General features: G+C 40.6%; 1 protein-coding gene across 3 annotated transcripts in view; it reads left to right on the top strand.

Moving 5' to 3' along the window:
- The window catches only part of LOC103382808 (protein jagged-2), a 57,297-nt gene that overhangs the window by 4,136 nt on the left and 38,358 nt on the right, over nucleotides 1-14,803 (top strand). For all 3 annotated transcript variants that reach the window (XM_025055287.1, XM_025055283.1, XM_008315732.3), the window contains exons 2-3: nucleotides 5,400-5,477; nucleotides 13,920-14,334. In XM_025055287.1, the coding sequence (XP_024911055.1) occupies nucleotides 14,263-14,334 (72 nt within the window). In that variant the 5' untranslated portion in view covers nucleotides 5,400-5,477; nucleotides 13,920-14,262. The remainder of the gene's footprint in view (nucleotides 1-5,399; nucleotides 5,478-13,919; nucleotides 14,335-14,803) is intronic.

Genomic DNA, 14,803 nt, shown 5'->3' with positions numbered 1-14,803 from the left:
ATGCAGGACAAAATATTACTAAAAGTAAAAGATGGAGTGAACAAGGACTTGAGGAAGTCTGGTGTGACACTAATGGTGGATTGACTAGGTAGGCTAAGATTGAGGCAGGTGATCTGCTGTTGAGACCGATAAAGAGAGTAGTTTATTAAAAACTTAGAGTTTTGAAAAGATGTGTTGAAAGCAACAGGAATTAGACTATCCATCCATTCCATTTGTTTTTTTCCCCTCCTACAATTCTTATCTCCTGTTCCTACATTTTACTTTAGCTAATCCTTGGATGAAGAACCCTTTTGGAGTAGCTGCCCCCGCACCACACCTTCAGTGACTCACCCTTCCTTCCTGGAACAAGTCCTTTTCTTTACAACAGAGAACATTTCATTTAGCGGTTTTCCATCTCTTGGTCACGATCTTGTTTCCAGCAGCTTATCAGTCTAACCAGGCGTACAATTCGGAACCGGGCCGGACCGGTGCAGAACAACGAGGTCCACTCCCATTATCAACAGTTGCTTTGTTGTACTAGGCAGTAGGCTGCGTCAGATTGAGATCTTGTAGGAGAAAGTGTGATTTCCTTTAGCTGAAGTCGCCCATATTTGGCCCAGGTCACCACCTTCTTAAGAAAACTCCAGAGCTCGCCTGTCAGTCAAAAAACTCCAGGTTTTAACAATAGTGCTGCTGCTCCTTCAGGAGATCCTGTTCCCTTATTAAAGCTCACCCAAACACCCATGATCACATATACACAGCTTTGGCCTTCTGACTTTCAGCTTCATAAATGTGTCCTTAACCTCAAAATGGTAAAGGCTCTTTTGAGGTTATTTTTATAAGAACGACAAAAGAAACATAAAAGGCTGAACAAAGGTGGAATCACAGGAGAAATGCTCAAAGGTTGGCAACAAATAGATAACGTGATACATGACTAAAAGCAAACCTAGCTCGAGCTAAATGTTGTGAAAACCATGGCTGTAAAAATGAACATGTCCATCTTGTTAACTAATTTGTCTAATCAGATTTAAATGGTTATGTATTTAACCCATGGGTTGAACTGGTTATCCAATAACAGATGTTCATTTACACACATTCTGGGAAAATGTTTTTGTGTCAAGAACCTCAAACTTAAACCATTAATGTGTTTATGGAGACTTAAACTCCAGGTTAAACGCCTGGCTTGGGTCAGAAAAGTGAGTCTACAGCTGACGAGCTAAAGCTGACAGACACAATTGTCAAATGTGTGAGAGACTGATTAGTATTGTTGAGAACAACAGCTTCACCAAAGAAACTGGCTGTGATCTCAAACCACCGTTAAGATGCACAGTAAAGACTAAACTCCACCAACTCTAAGAAGCTAGAGTTTTTTTTGAGTATTACTATTGTATTTTTTTCCGACATTTTTCCAGATTGATAATCCCATAACTTGGTTAAATCACAAATAAAGCAGGTGTGGAACACATACTGTACATCTACATCCTGTTATTTACATTACTCTTTCAGGAATACAAAGAAAAATAGTTTTCTCGTGATATTTAGGAATGTCGATTTATCTAAATTAATCATGGCGAATCATGACTAATGACAAATATGATTAATGACAATTAATCACAATTAATCAAAAGATTGTGTAAACATTCTCACAGTGATTACAACTTTACATGATTTTTTCAAGAGCTCCAAACAGAAATACTGATGTATCAAAAAAGTTAAATGGATAATAGAGCAGTTTCCTGAAGAAGAAAGCCGACTGGCAGCAGGTCTGGAGTGAGGATCATAATAAGTCGGTGTGGACCTTTATCTGGGGGTCTCCTCCCTCTGTAGAGACATATTAACCGCCTTCTGTGCCTAATGGATGCAGTGGGATCTGATCTAAAGGAGGGGAGGATATCAAATCCACGTGCACACAAAGACATTAAAGGAAGTCCTGTGGGAGGCCAACAGAGTTTTGATCCCCGTCGTCTCTCCAGGGACATCAGACTGTTCATTATGTTGGATAAAAACTAACCACCAACCAGAAAAAAAAAGAAAAGAAAAGAAAAGAAAATACAGTACGAGATATGTGTAACATCCCTGTAATTTATCAGAGGATACACGAGTTTAGAGTGGTGTCTGAGGCAGGAAGTGGGGTGGGCTGTGGGTGTTGTTTTGTTTTTGTAGCAGGGTCTTGTGGATTACGATCCTGAAGAGAGGAGGGATTAGGAGAAAAAAGACAAGAACATGATGGTGCCATGTTGAGCTGGTCTGAGTCATAAACGCAAATCTGCAGGTGGTAGTTTAATAATTAGTCACTGACTGACTGGAATTTTTTTAGTCGGTATGGAGAGCAGGCTGAAAGTATCCACATGACAGACGCTGACAGAAGCTGATTTCTGAAGTTGTATTTTATGCGGTAACTGACAATCGATGCAGTTTGATTGACACTGGTGGTTGTTGGTGTAAGAAACAGGTGAAGCTCAAGTTGAACTCACTTACTTAAACATAAAATCTGCTCAAAATAGAGAAAGTTATTGATGACAAAAAGAGAAAGAACAGCCAGAAGAGGGAAGCAACAGCATACCACTGAATGGTTGATCAAGTTTTATCCAGCTTTAGTCAATGAAATGTCAATAAAACTGTAGATGTTTTAAAACTGATTTGTTGTCAGTCAACTGCTGCTGTGTCAGAGACATTACTGCAGTGTAACTTGTTACAGTTGTGATGTTCAGCTTAAATTTCTGCCATAAATATAGACAGGATCCCACTCCACCGCCTACCCCTCTCCTCAGCTCTTCTCAGTGGGATATTTTTACAGGAGGTGGGCACCTGCCTGGGTTTCCTCCCTGATTGTTCCAACAGCGAGGGCCTCTCTGTGCTCCTGACATTTTTTGAGGTAACGTTTCCTTGCATTATGGTCACAGAATAGCCTCCCTCTTAGGCCATTGTACTGCAAATTTAAAAACTCCTCATGGATTCGTGAGCAGTGATGGAAAAGGGGGTGGATGTGGAAGGAGAGGAGATTCCGGGGAATTCCGCTGGCATTCCTACCAAATGGCCTTCCTTATTCTTTTCTTTTCCTACTGTGAGCCAAACGAGTGTCAAGGTCATGCCAGAGCTTTGGCTCCGACCTTCTACATTAATAATAACAGTATTCAATTCAAACATGAAACTGCTAAAAACTGGATTAATTTGTCAATGTCAATTATCAGTCTTCCTGGTCATTTCACTCTAACAAGCAACGGGATAGGTTTATTATAGTTTCAAGGTTCAAGACAGTCCAATCAGTCCTTCTGAACTTGTCAGGAGTCATTTTTATTTTTCCGATTTTTGACACCACTTTGAAGTCATTTCAAATTTCATGATTTTTGTGCTGCTGAGTTTGAGTAAAACGTCCAGTCTGACAAACATGCAACTGTTTTATTTTATTTAAATTAATATTCAACTGTATATTAATTATTAATACAATTTGTGAATTTGAATTAATGGATAATAAAATGTACTTTTAATTGCACTTGCTTTTATTTGGCTTTATCATTTTTGAAACAATTAATTAATTTATAAAATGAATGTGATAATTCATACCTGCCTCTTCACATATGCTGTAATTATACCAGGGTTTAGTTACGTTAAGTTTATTTAAGGTAAGATTTAAGCTAATAACAGGACTAAGGTATTAAGCTCTGGAGGAAGGTTAAGGTGGAATTTAGACAAGAAGTGTCCTGTGTATGGATCAGAGCCAGAGCATCTGAAGGTCTTTGGTTTCATGAAGTCACCAGACCAACATTAGTTTTTTATAAATGCAGAGCTGTTTAAACTAAAAAATGTTCACTTCTAAGACGTCCTTACATCTACTTTATGTTTGTTAGAAGGTTTCCCCGGTGTGTGTGTGTGTGTGTGTGTAAACTTTTCCCACTGCTGTGTGGAGCCAGGGTTGTGTTGTCACTGAGCAGCAGCCGCTCTGGTCATTGTGTTTGTGTCCTGTGTATCACTTCCTGTGTCAGATGGAGGATTGTTGTGGAAACAATGGTCAGTTTGGCTGTGAAAGGACACTTCAATCATTTAACAGTGGGCTGTAGAAAAGAAAAAACCTCCACAGTCCAACAGCATACACACATTCACCGCTGTGGCCGGTCAGACGAAGAGTGATGGAGGCATGAGCAGATATTTTCAGTCCTATACTGCTCCACCCTAACAGCCCAGTTGATGACCTAATGTTTGTGTGAGTGTGGTTCCGTAGAAGGGCTGTTTGTGAACTTGTGGTTGGACAGAATCAGAAATGAGCAGACCAGAGGAGGTGTTAAGAGCACGCAGATGGAGAGATAAGATGGGGAGATTGGATGATAGATGAGACAGAGAGAGAGGGAGAGGGGGAGAGAGAGAGAGAGATGCCATGCAAGAGGTAAAGGGTACGTGAGGGAGAACTTGAATATGTTTGGTGTGTGTGATGGAAACAGATGATCCACTGTAGAGGAAACTAAAGAGAGCTGCTGAAGAAGAGAGGTCCAGTAGGAGTTAGGGTCAAAAAATCCAACAGTTGAAGTTGGCCAATAGGTTTTTTTTGTTGGATTTGTCCTCTTTCTCCCCTCCCTTCGAACAGGAAAACAGTGTATTAACTCCATGCTCCAGTAATAATGACGAAGACTTTAGTTAAATTGATCTGAGGAAAGTCTTTGTTGATATTTTAATTCTAGCAGTTTTATAAAAAAAGAATGAAGACCTTCTGGTGTTTTCTGGGACTTTAGTATACCATCATGGTTGGACACTGTATAACTGAGTCCATTTCTTATATATGGCCAGTAGAATACAACAAAATCAAACAATATCCATTACAATCACATTTTGGTGAGGATGTTGATGACAGGAAACACTTTGATGACCCGAGATTGGCCAGAAAAGCTTGTTTCCTGTCACCTCTGGAACCTGGGATTGATTGTAGCCAGAAATATGTGCGTGATTCAACGCAAATATGTCCACCTCCACAAAAATGCAGTCAAGCATCTACATGTCATTGTGGTGATGGTGGTGGTGGTGGTGAGAGTGAAGTTTCTCCCGCATCCAGGCTGGCCTCCCACTGAGGCCAGGATGTTGTTCCAGGTACAGTTTTAATAGGAAAAAAAGAAAAGAATTCAAAGGAAAAAGCAGAGAACTGAGGAAGACAAGCTAACGTGTTGGGACTGAAGACATTCTTCGGGTCATCATTAGGCTCCGACATGTTGGTGCTGTGGCTGCTGTTGCATGACAGCAGTCAATTCTCAAACAAAAAGTCAAGGATGTGAATGACACTTAACTACAGCTTTAATCTCTTTGATTTCACAGTAATTTTACAGGCATCTCAAGCCTCTGTTTAGGCTTTTAGTCAAGATTCATGTTTTCTGTTTTAATTAAATATGGTTTATGCTGAAATGACTGCTCTGATATTGATATTGGTCATTTTCCAGGCACATCAAAGACACGCACCTCCGCTGAAACTTAGAAGGAGGCAGGATCATCTCAACATCCGAGTGACAACAAACAAGGTCAGTGTGTGTTCATAGAAAACATGGTTGTCAAGAAAAAACAATAATTCACTAAATGCCACAATGTCACAAATTAAGTTCAGATTAATTTTATAATTTGTTAATGTTGCTATATCATGGACAAGGTTTTCCTTACAAGACCCTCTGGGTTGTAAGCAGCTAATTCTGAAATGTCTTGAAAGTCCATAGAAGAATGAATAATTTTAACTCAAAGAAAAGATCAGTGATTCTGGCCACAGATCAATGTTTACCAAGAAAATCAATGATTTTAGTTCATAGAGAAAAACAAGAGCTGCTGGTCTATTGCTGCCTCCTGTGGTCAGTTTGTGTCACCGAGCACAACCTACTGGAAACACTTTCTGAAAGTAACCAAATTTAATTGTTGGCTTGACAAGCGGAGACACCTATGGAAAGACAACTACTGCGTTTGCTAATTCAAAATTCTCATATTTTTCTAAGGACTTTGGTGCAGGGGAATGCTGCCTCCTGTGGTGAGTCTGTAGTACTCGGTTATATCTGAAATCTAAAATATTTTAGTCTGGATATATGCTGGCTCCTTCATCTTGGTGGTTTCCTCTCTGTGTCTTCATCTCTACATCAGAGGCTGACACGTGTGTATTCACACACAGGCAGCAGTGAACACAGGGAAAGTGTTGGTTTGTCTGCAGACAGTCATCAGATGAACCACACAAGGAGAAGGTGCTGAGAGAAAATCAGATTGTGATGAAGATAACAACCAGACCTGCTTCTCTATGGAAAACGTTTTTTAACATTTATACAGGGGTCTGTGGTGATTTGTTATGAAATAGTCTTTTTATTTCTCAGTACTGCAGTACTCTTATTTCTTTACTCTCTGCATTTAACTTATTTGTGAAACATAGTTTTGGTTCCACACCAGACAGAAGGAATCCATGGATAAACATAGGTAATGCACAGAGGGATGGAGTAGTAGTTTTTTTTCAATACACCAAGGCCTGCTGGGATTCAAACTGCAGATATTTGATTACAAGGCCGCTGGGCCCAGGCATCTCCATAGGTGAAGATGTTACATACCAATACTATCTAACATCGCTATCATTCTTTTCTCCTCCAGCATACACCATTACTGAGTATCTGTTTGAGCATCCCCAATTTACACCTTTAAGCTTATGTTAACCCATACTGTGCAAAACCACGTTCAAATATGTGCACCTTAACCCATTCAGTTGTTGAAAATTCTGCACTCCACTTCATCTAAAAGCTGATGGAACTCAGATAATCAGGATGCAGGCAGGAGCCTCACCTCTGCCTTGTTTTTTTTTAAAGCCTCACCTCCTTCCTCCTCCTCAGACTTCACAGAAAGACTCTTTGAGTTTGTGCAGGTATTAATTTGCAGTGATTACCTGCAGCTTCACAGAACCTGCAGCACCTTCAGCCAACAATCTCACACAGCGCTCTAATGACATTGTGTGCGTGTGTGTGTGTGTGTGTCAGAGTGTTTTGTTCCCCTCCTTTATGGCCAAGGGCTCCCCACCCTGCAGCTCTTAATAAGATGTTTACATGGATCTGGGTGTGGGAACTGGGGCCCATATGCTGCCGTGTTAGATGACAGGGACCTGCTTTGTGTGTGTGTTATGTTTGTTCTTTGGTCTTGTGAAGAGGGTTTTAGCACTGAAATCAGAGCCTGAGCCGAGCTGCGGCAGGGTGAGAGACACTGTGCAGCAGGCCTGCCATCAGTCAGAGTGTGAAAAGACCAGAGCAGTGAGAGATGTCTTTATGAAAATCCACCTGAGCCACATGTGAGGGATTTGAACACATAGGTGTGTCCACAGGGAGGCTCCTGAGTGTGATGGAGACCAGCAAATCTGCTTCATGTGGTTTTTAATGAATTGTCCCTTTATAAAAGCAAAGTATCATGTTTTTAATGCCCGTTAGATTTGACTTTAAATCTTATGATTGATTACCTCTGAAGAGGAATTTTCAATAAAACTGGTCAAGAAACTGAATAGTTCATGTTACCATTGGCTGTATGTGTTTCCCACCTGGATACATTTATAAGTACTTTATATTTAAGTTGGATGGCTCGATGCAAATTTTTCATGCTCGATATAGGGATGTAACGATACACTCAACTTTTGATATAATATGATTTGTAATTTTTTGTTTGTGATAAGATTCTATCAGGTGGCGCTTTGGCCCAGTGGCAACGTCTCTGTCATTGGTGTGGAACCCCAGGGTTCACCTCGTGGGCAAGTTCAAATCCCAGTCAGGGTGGTTGGTCCCTTCCAGTGCACCCCCCAACCGCAGGAAGGTTCAGGGGGGTTGGTACGGTGCAGTGTGATTTGGGTGGCGGTCATAGAGACTGCTGCCCCCGTGACCTGGTAATGGGTAAGTGGAAGAAAATGGATGGATGGAAGTTTTGTTGAAACAAAATGACCTCCAGAAAAAATATAAAATACAATGATTCTTCATGTGTGTACTATGCAAATACCATTGGCAGTTTACCATTTAAGGCACCTATTGCCACCTTTTTTACTAGAGTATATAGTCTCATGGTATGATCACTGACTTTTTGTGTAACATGCACTACTCACTTTTTTTTTTTACAACCGATGAAAAATGTCACACAATTGTATCGATTTTTAATTGATTCCCAATGAATCGTCATATCCCTAATTTGATAGTTTACCTCTCCTCCATCATCATGCTGCTAGCTGTCTGAAAATGACTGAAAATGTTTATTTGTTAAATTTGCAGGATTAGGAGGTCATATTTACTGAAATCAAGGCTTTTTCAATCACAAACACCTTAACAGTTCAAGTTACATGTTAACAAAGGACTTCTTAATTGGCAGCTTCACAGCTCATGTAAACATTGAATCTGAGCTCTTTGTTATTACAAAACTATTAATCTTTCTAATAACTTAAGCAACAATTACCCCAAAAGGATTAATTAACTATTATTAATATATGGAAGGGGAGATTTACTTAGAAAACCTATTTTCAGACCCAGTATAGGCAGTGTTGATCATATCAACATTTTTAGGCATCACAATTATCAAAAAGATATAGTAGTGTATATTTTATGGGAAGCTTGAGAAATACATACACACTTGTCATAAATCAGTGCAGTAATGTGTGTGTGTGTCAGGTGTTTGCCTTCAAGTCCTTCAGCTCAGAATGGCTTCAGTCCTTAGTGTGACATCACTGCCTGATGTGTTTGCTCCTGTTCTTAAATCTGACAAATCTCTGGCTTTGGTCCATCGACTGTACCAACCAGGACACTTACTGTGAATCAGACTAAATCAGACTTTAAAATCCAATCTAAATTCTAATAGAAAACTCCAAAGGATTAACTTTTCCCCTTTAGTCTGGTAAAAACAACTGATCTGATGCTTGTCCATGTCTCAGTCATCAAACTGAGTCCATCTATTGGTCAAACACAACTGATCTAGATTTTTCTCTAAGAATTAAAATTACTATATCGATGCGGAAATAAGGTAGTGGATGGTTTCAGTACTGTTGCAGTCAGCAGGACTGTAAATGTAATTTATTATCTGAACAATTGTTCAGACTGAACTGTTTTCAAAGAACATTTGTTAAATGATCTTTACTTATTTCTCATCTTAATGACTACAGTATGATGGTTTTCCTACAGTCAGTGATATTGATGTGGTGTTTAAACTTGGAGTCTGGAGTTGACCCCAGAACATTCTGGTTGATCTACAGGCAAATGTGCATCAAGTGATTGGGTTATTGCCACATGTTCTTGCCAAAATAATTGATGTTCAAATTATTGGGAATTTAACACATCCCTGCCGCTGAGAGTGAAGTTCAAACCTGTGATGTGACTCAGTCATTTCCACGGTGACAGCTGTGATTCTGGGTATCATCACAAGTGTGGGAACCTATGGTTGAATGAGCAACTCTCTCCACTCCTTAAAGGCCATCATCCGCTTCAGATGCCCCTGAGCAAGGCAGTGAGTGACTTAGTGTGTGAATGTGGGCGTGTGTGACTGTGCAGACTTGGGCTCCACCTGGGCTGCTGCTGTAAACAGGATTAGCAGTTGCTGGGTTATTGAAGGGATTTAAAAAAAACTTAAAACAATCGGACCTGCAGAGAAACTGATCTGCTGTGAGCGGCTGTGTTGACGTTGTGCGACCACACAGACAAGCCGTAACAAGACGGTCTAAAGTTTACTCTTTTGTCAGATAAGAGCTGCACTCGCTTGTGTTTGCATTCCTCAGGACGGCACTTGTAAACGTTTCTATGGCAGCTCTTTTCTTCTTCTCTTCTTTTTTCTTCCCTTCTCCCTCCTGGACTGGGGGTTAAGAACGATTGTGCTTGTTCCGTGTTTTCCTTCTTTTCAAAACACATTAGTCTTTGATTTTATGACAAACAGTAGCTTCATGATGGAAGATGGGGGCGGGGGTGCTTTTATGACAAACAGTAGCTTCATGATGAGTGGTGGAAGATGGGGTGGGGGGTGAAGACAGAGGTCAGGAGGATGGTACACCGGGAGAAACTCATCATTTAATTAAGTAAATATAAAAAAAGAATATGGCCAATGTTCTCTTGGTCCCACAGCCAGAAGAATGGGGCCCACGTCACTGACATGACAAAGTGAACCAGACAATTTTGTCTCATCTAACTAAGGGTTAGACAAATGTGAACTAATTTGAACTGATGTCATTTGTTTGTGTTGTCTGACACGCAGTAAATGATTTTGCACATCAACCCCATTGCCACAAGAACGTGGTCAACATCCTAGTTGTGGACCAAAGACCAGTTTTTATATATTGTTCAAATCCTGGATACTACAGTGAGACACAGACAAGTCTGTCTTAACCTTTGAATACTAAATGTGGACCAAATGATGTCTGGTTGAACAGTGGGCTGAATGCATGTGGCCCACATTTCTCTTGGAGGGTCTGGGTTGACTTAGCTCACTTTTGTCTCTTAGTTGGTTATTAATTGATTTACTATGTCGCAGTGGAGAGGTGAGTAAAAGTAGTGCTAATAATTAGCTCTTTTTTACCCTTTTTTTTCCCTGGGCAGTTTTAAGTCAACTTTTTTTTTTTACAGTTTTTATACAGTTTATCTCCTATTCTCTAATCCTGTTACCTTAAGCTTCACTTTTGTTCGCTTTTCCACCTCTATATCTCTAGAGCAGTTCTTCTTAACCCTTGTTGGAGGTATTGAACCCCACCAGTTTCATATGCACATTCACCGAGCCCTTCGCTGATGTCCAAGTGGGGGGCGTGTCATCATGAATCATATGAGTCGAGTGTGTGTCTTGTCCTCCGCCGGACCCCTGAGACTGACTCACCGAACCCCAGGGTGAGAGCCAGATAAACAACCACTCCTGAGACTGACTCACCGAACCCCAGGGTCAGAGCCAGATAAACAACCACTGCTCGGACTCCTCTGCTCATCCCTCCCTTTACGATGGGTTAGAAAACCATGCTAGCCATGACTTACCAGGATGTCAACTTTAGATGACATCCATATGGATTTAGTCACTTTGATGTTCACCTTTATTCTCAGGAGTGTTGATGACCTTCACGTTTTAATTTGCTACACAATGTAAATAGTTTTTATTTCAATATGATTGACCCACACTTGACCTACACTTAACCTTGACTGACTAATCAACCACTGAACTAGTTAAGTCGGTCGTGCAGCATCTGCAGCAGCAGTAGGAGGAGGAGCAGAAGGAGAAGGAGGAGGATAAGAGGCGACAGTGCCACGATGGCAGATAGCAGGTCTCTATTTGAGCTGCAGGACAGATCAGATCAGATCAGATCAGATCAGTGTGTAGACTTCAGCTCAGCTTTTGTTTAGTCTTTGTTCTGCATTAAAGGCCCAGTGAAGCCACATGTGACTTTATCTGCCGCTGCATTTCTTAATCCTTCCGACGTTCACCTGCACAACCGGAAAACTGGTGTTGTTTCAGGTTGGAATCTTTCATTGAAAAGCAGAAGAAAAACAAGACGGTTGATGCGATGGATAGGTCTGAGCAGGAGGAAAGTAGTTGGTGAAGAGTTTAGTTTGAATAAATGGTTCAGTCACAACCAGTCGCCCACTGGATCTGCTCCTCCTACCTCCCTCTCCTCACTGCAGAACAGTTGTCCTCCATCTTCGTACTGTGGTTTTTACTTTAGACATTTGTTTAACCAGGTCAGACCAGTTGTTGCTGGTCAGATGTCTGGCAGTCAATTGATGAGCTGGTTGGTTGATGACGTGTCCATGGCTGTGTCTGTAGTCATGATGTCAGTTGGTTGATAGGACAAATGGTCAGTCAACAGTGTTAATTCTGACAGCCAGTTTTAATGTGTCTTTTTTCTGTCCTAGGTTTATTATACTACCATAACGTATTCACTATGATTGGATCTCAGTCATATGTTGTTTACTTGGCAAAATCAGCTCTAATTTGACTTTGTCCTCGTTTTATCATCTTGTTCATATTAAGTCATAAATTTATTCATCAATACATTCTGTCCTTGTTAATTATCTCTACATTCATAATTACATTCTGTTGTCCTAGGATAGAAGTTTGATGGCCGAGTCTTTGTGGAAAGTTAATAATGTTTTTTGTTTTTTTTTACTTGTCTGTTGATGGCTTGGTTGGTTGATTTGCCTGAGAGGAGAGTTAGTGTAGACAGCTTTCTGATTAGTTAATTAGATTCTTTGTTGGTCAGGTGTATGTTTTAAAACCAAGTTATTATTATCAGCTGGTCATCTGTTAGTCTGATCATTAATTGGACCAGTTGTTGATAGGTTGGTCGTTGGTTTGATTGAGTTTGACACGGTTGTTTTTCCTTCTTTTAAAAACCTTTCACACAGTAAGTGTTCCTGTGTATGTGGGAAGCAGATTAGTAGTAGATGTAGCAACAATATGAAATGATTGTACTTGCATTTGGTGGAGATCAGCCAGATTTCTGTCACCTTCGACATTCTTAACAAATTAATGTGGAGTACAACTGTCAGTGTGACGGATTACACAACACAGCTCTGGGCTGCACACATTCTGTCATTTGGGCAGAGAAAACAAAAACGTCAGTTGTTTTATGAGTGGGTCTTTTATAAAAAAATGAATGTGACGATCAAACATCACTTTGATCACTAATCCTCTTCCTGTTCAGACTTCAGTGCAGATAATTAACCACCACACTCTCCAGGTTAATTTCTTCTTTCTTATCACCACTGATAAGAGCAGTCATCATCATAAAATAACGACCAGCGGACAATGAGTGTGTCTGCATGCAGTCGTGTGAACGATGTCTATGTACACAGCTATGTACAAATGTCTGCACCTGCCTCACTGGGAGGAAACATCTGCTGCAGAGCGTCAGACCCTCCACCTGTCGCAGTCTGTCCTGTAGACCAGCACCACGGTCCAACCCGCGCTGCATGGAGACGCAGCTGTCTCGTTAGACGGTCGCTGCGTCTGGAGTCTGAGACACTGTCTGTTCTCTGTGTTTGACCAGTGGAAAGCTGCAGTTTCAAATTTGGATGTAGGACACAGAACGGTGCAGCACTTTTCGCACAGACTTAGAGCCTTTCTATGTAACAATCATGTAGCTTTGAACTAACGGTGCCAAAGTAAGGTCAACAAATTACTCTTACAGCACTCACTGTACAGGTGTGAGATTATTTTAAATCTGAGATTTATTCCTAATTGGATGAGAGTTTACAGACTTCACGTTGTTGTTTTATTGCTCCAATGATTTAGAAAATGGTTTGATTTGAAATTCAGTGTTTCTGTTACTTATTTACTGAAGTAAACATATTTGAAGATATGGTCTAAGGTGGTGTAAATGTGTAACAAACAAGATAAGAATAAAAACAGCACAAATTAGTTAATAACAAAACCCTCAAAACTTGGGCTCCAATATTCTACTCATGATTGAACAACTAATATTTCTGCTTTTTGTGAACTATACTTATAATGAACTACTTTTTTAGTTGAGTGTATAGTATACAATAATATATAGTTTGACATTTGACGGTTACACTGACGGTGAGGGTATGGTCAATAGAGGGCGCTCACAGACATGTTTCTGCCCGCTGCAGATCAGTGAACAGCTGATTCTCACTGTGCTGTTAAACACCAACAACCTGAAACTTTGGTTTATTTTTAATTTGTTATTATTCATTCGTTTGTCGTAGATTGTGAATGTTTAATTTCATGAAATGTTGTTAAAAAGATCAAATTGCGTGTTTTACTTTCTCCATAATAATAACAAAATGTATCTGCTGTCCAAAAGGTATCCATTCACACACACCTAAAATATTCTACAAAATTTTGACTTTGAGGAAAACCTTGGCTGAAGTGAAGTTAAAACTCGTTTTTATTTATATTCATTTTTTAATTGTACTATAATGTAATTTAAATCAAACTAGAGGAGTAAATCCATCAGCTGTTCTCCCTACGCCCTCTGATCATCCTCCGCCTTTCAGAACTCTCGCCCACCCGTGTTGTGATTGGTCGGCTCAACTGTCCATCATTTGCTCCAGCTCTGGAGCGGCGGAGGCTGCAGCTTTTCCGCACTTCTTCAGTTGCGTCGAGGTGCGCACAGAAGCGCAGTCTGCGTCTCTGTTCCCCGTGCGTCCGCGGATCAAACGGTACCAACAGAACCAGCAGCAGCAGCAGCAGCAGCGGTGTCAGAGGATTTACCGTACCCCGCATGTTCCTGGACCTTCCAAGTAGGAGGATTCTGGTTCTGCTTCATTTGTGTTCTGGCTCATTGAGACTTTGAGGTTCTATTTCCCTGATGGTCACCAACAGCGCGCAGCCGCAGACATGTGGAATTATCTGTGGAAAGTGCAGCGCGTCATCTCTCTAGTCTGTTTGGTCCTGACGCTGCAGGCTCAGGTGAGGAGTTTTACCTTCTGTTCTCACCTGAAACTTCACACACACTTATTATTGACCTACTTTATACTCAATGGTTAAACTCAAGTCTTAAACCTTCAAACCTTCTGGATTTTTACCTTTGCCAAAGACATTCCTGTCTCTAACACGTAAAACACGTCTGAAATGGACACTGGTTTAAAACAAAACAAAAACAAAGCTGTTCAATCATTGGTTGTTTTCACATAAATACACGCGCGTGCTTGTGACTGTGGTGACCACAGTAAAAGTTGGGTACTGTTGGATGTTTAGACGCTGAACGAGTCCTAAAGGAAAACATCTCGTGCCAAAGTTCCGTGCGTAATTTTGACATTGAAGCGCACACACCAACTGCTCCAGCAGTGCGCGCGTGTGTCAGTGTTATCCTGACGGTATGATCTAAGGTGATTTTTTTTTCAGATTATCTGGTCAGGCTTTAGTTTTAATCCTGTGT

Source organism: Cynoglossus semilaevis, chromosome 1, assembly GCF_000523025.1.
Source record: "Cynoglossus semilaevis isolate Cse_v1.0 chromosome 1, Cse_v1.0, whole genome shotgun sequence".
Lineage (NCBI taxonomy): Eukaryota > Metazoa > Chordata > Actinopteri > Pleuronectiformes > Cynoglossidae > Cynoglossus > Cynoglossus semilaevis.
Note: the sequence above shows the minus strand (reverse complement) of the source record. Positions and strands in the feature narration are given on the sequence as shown.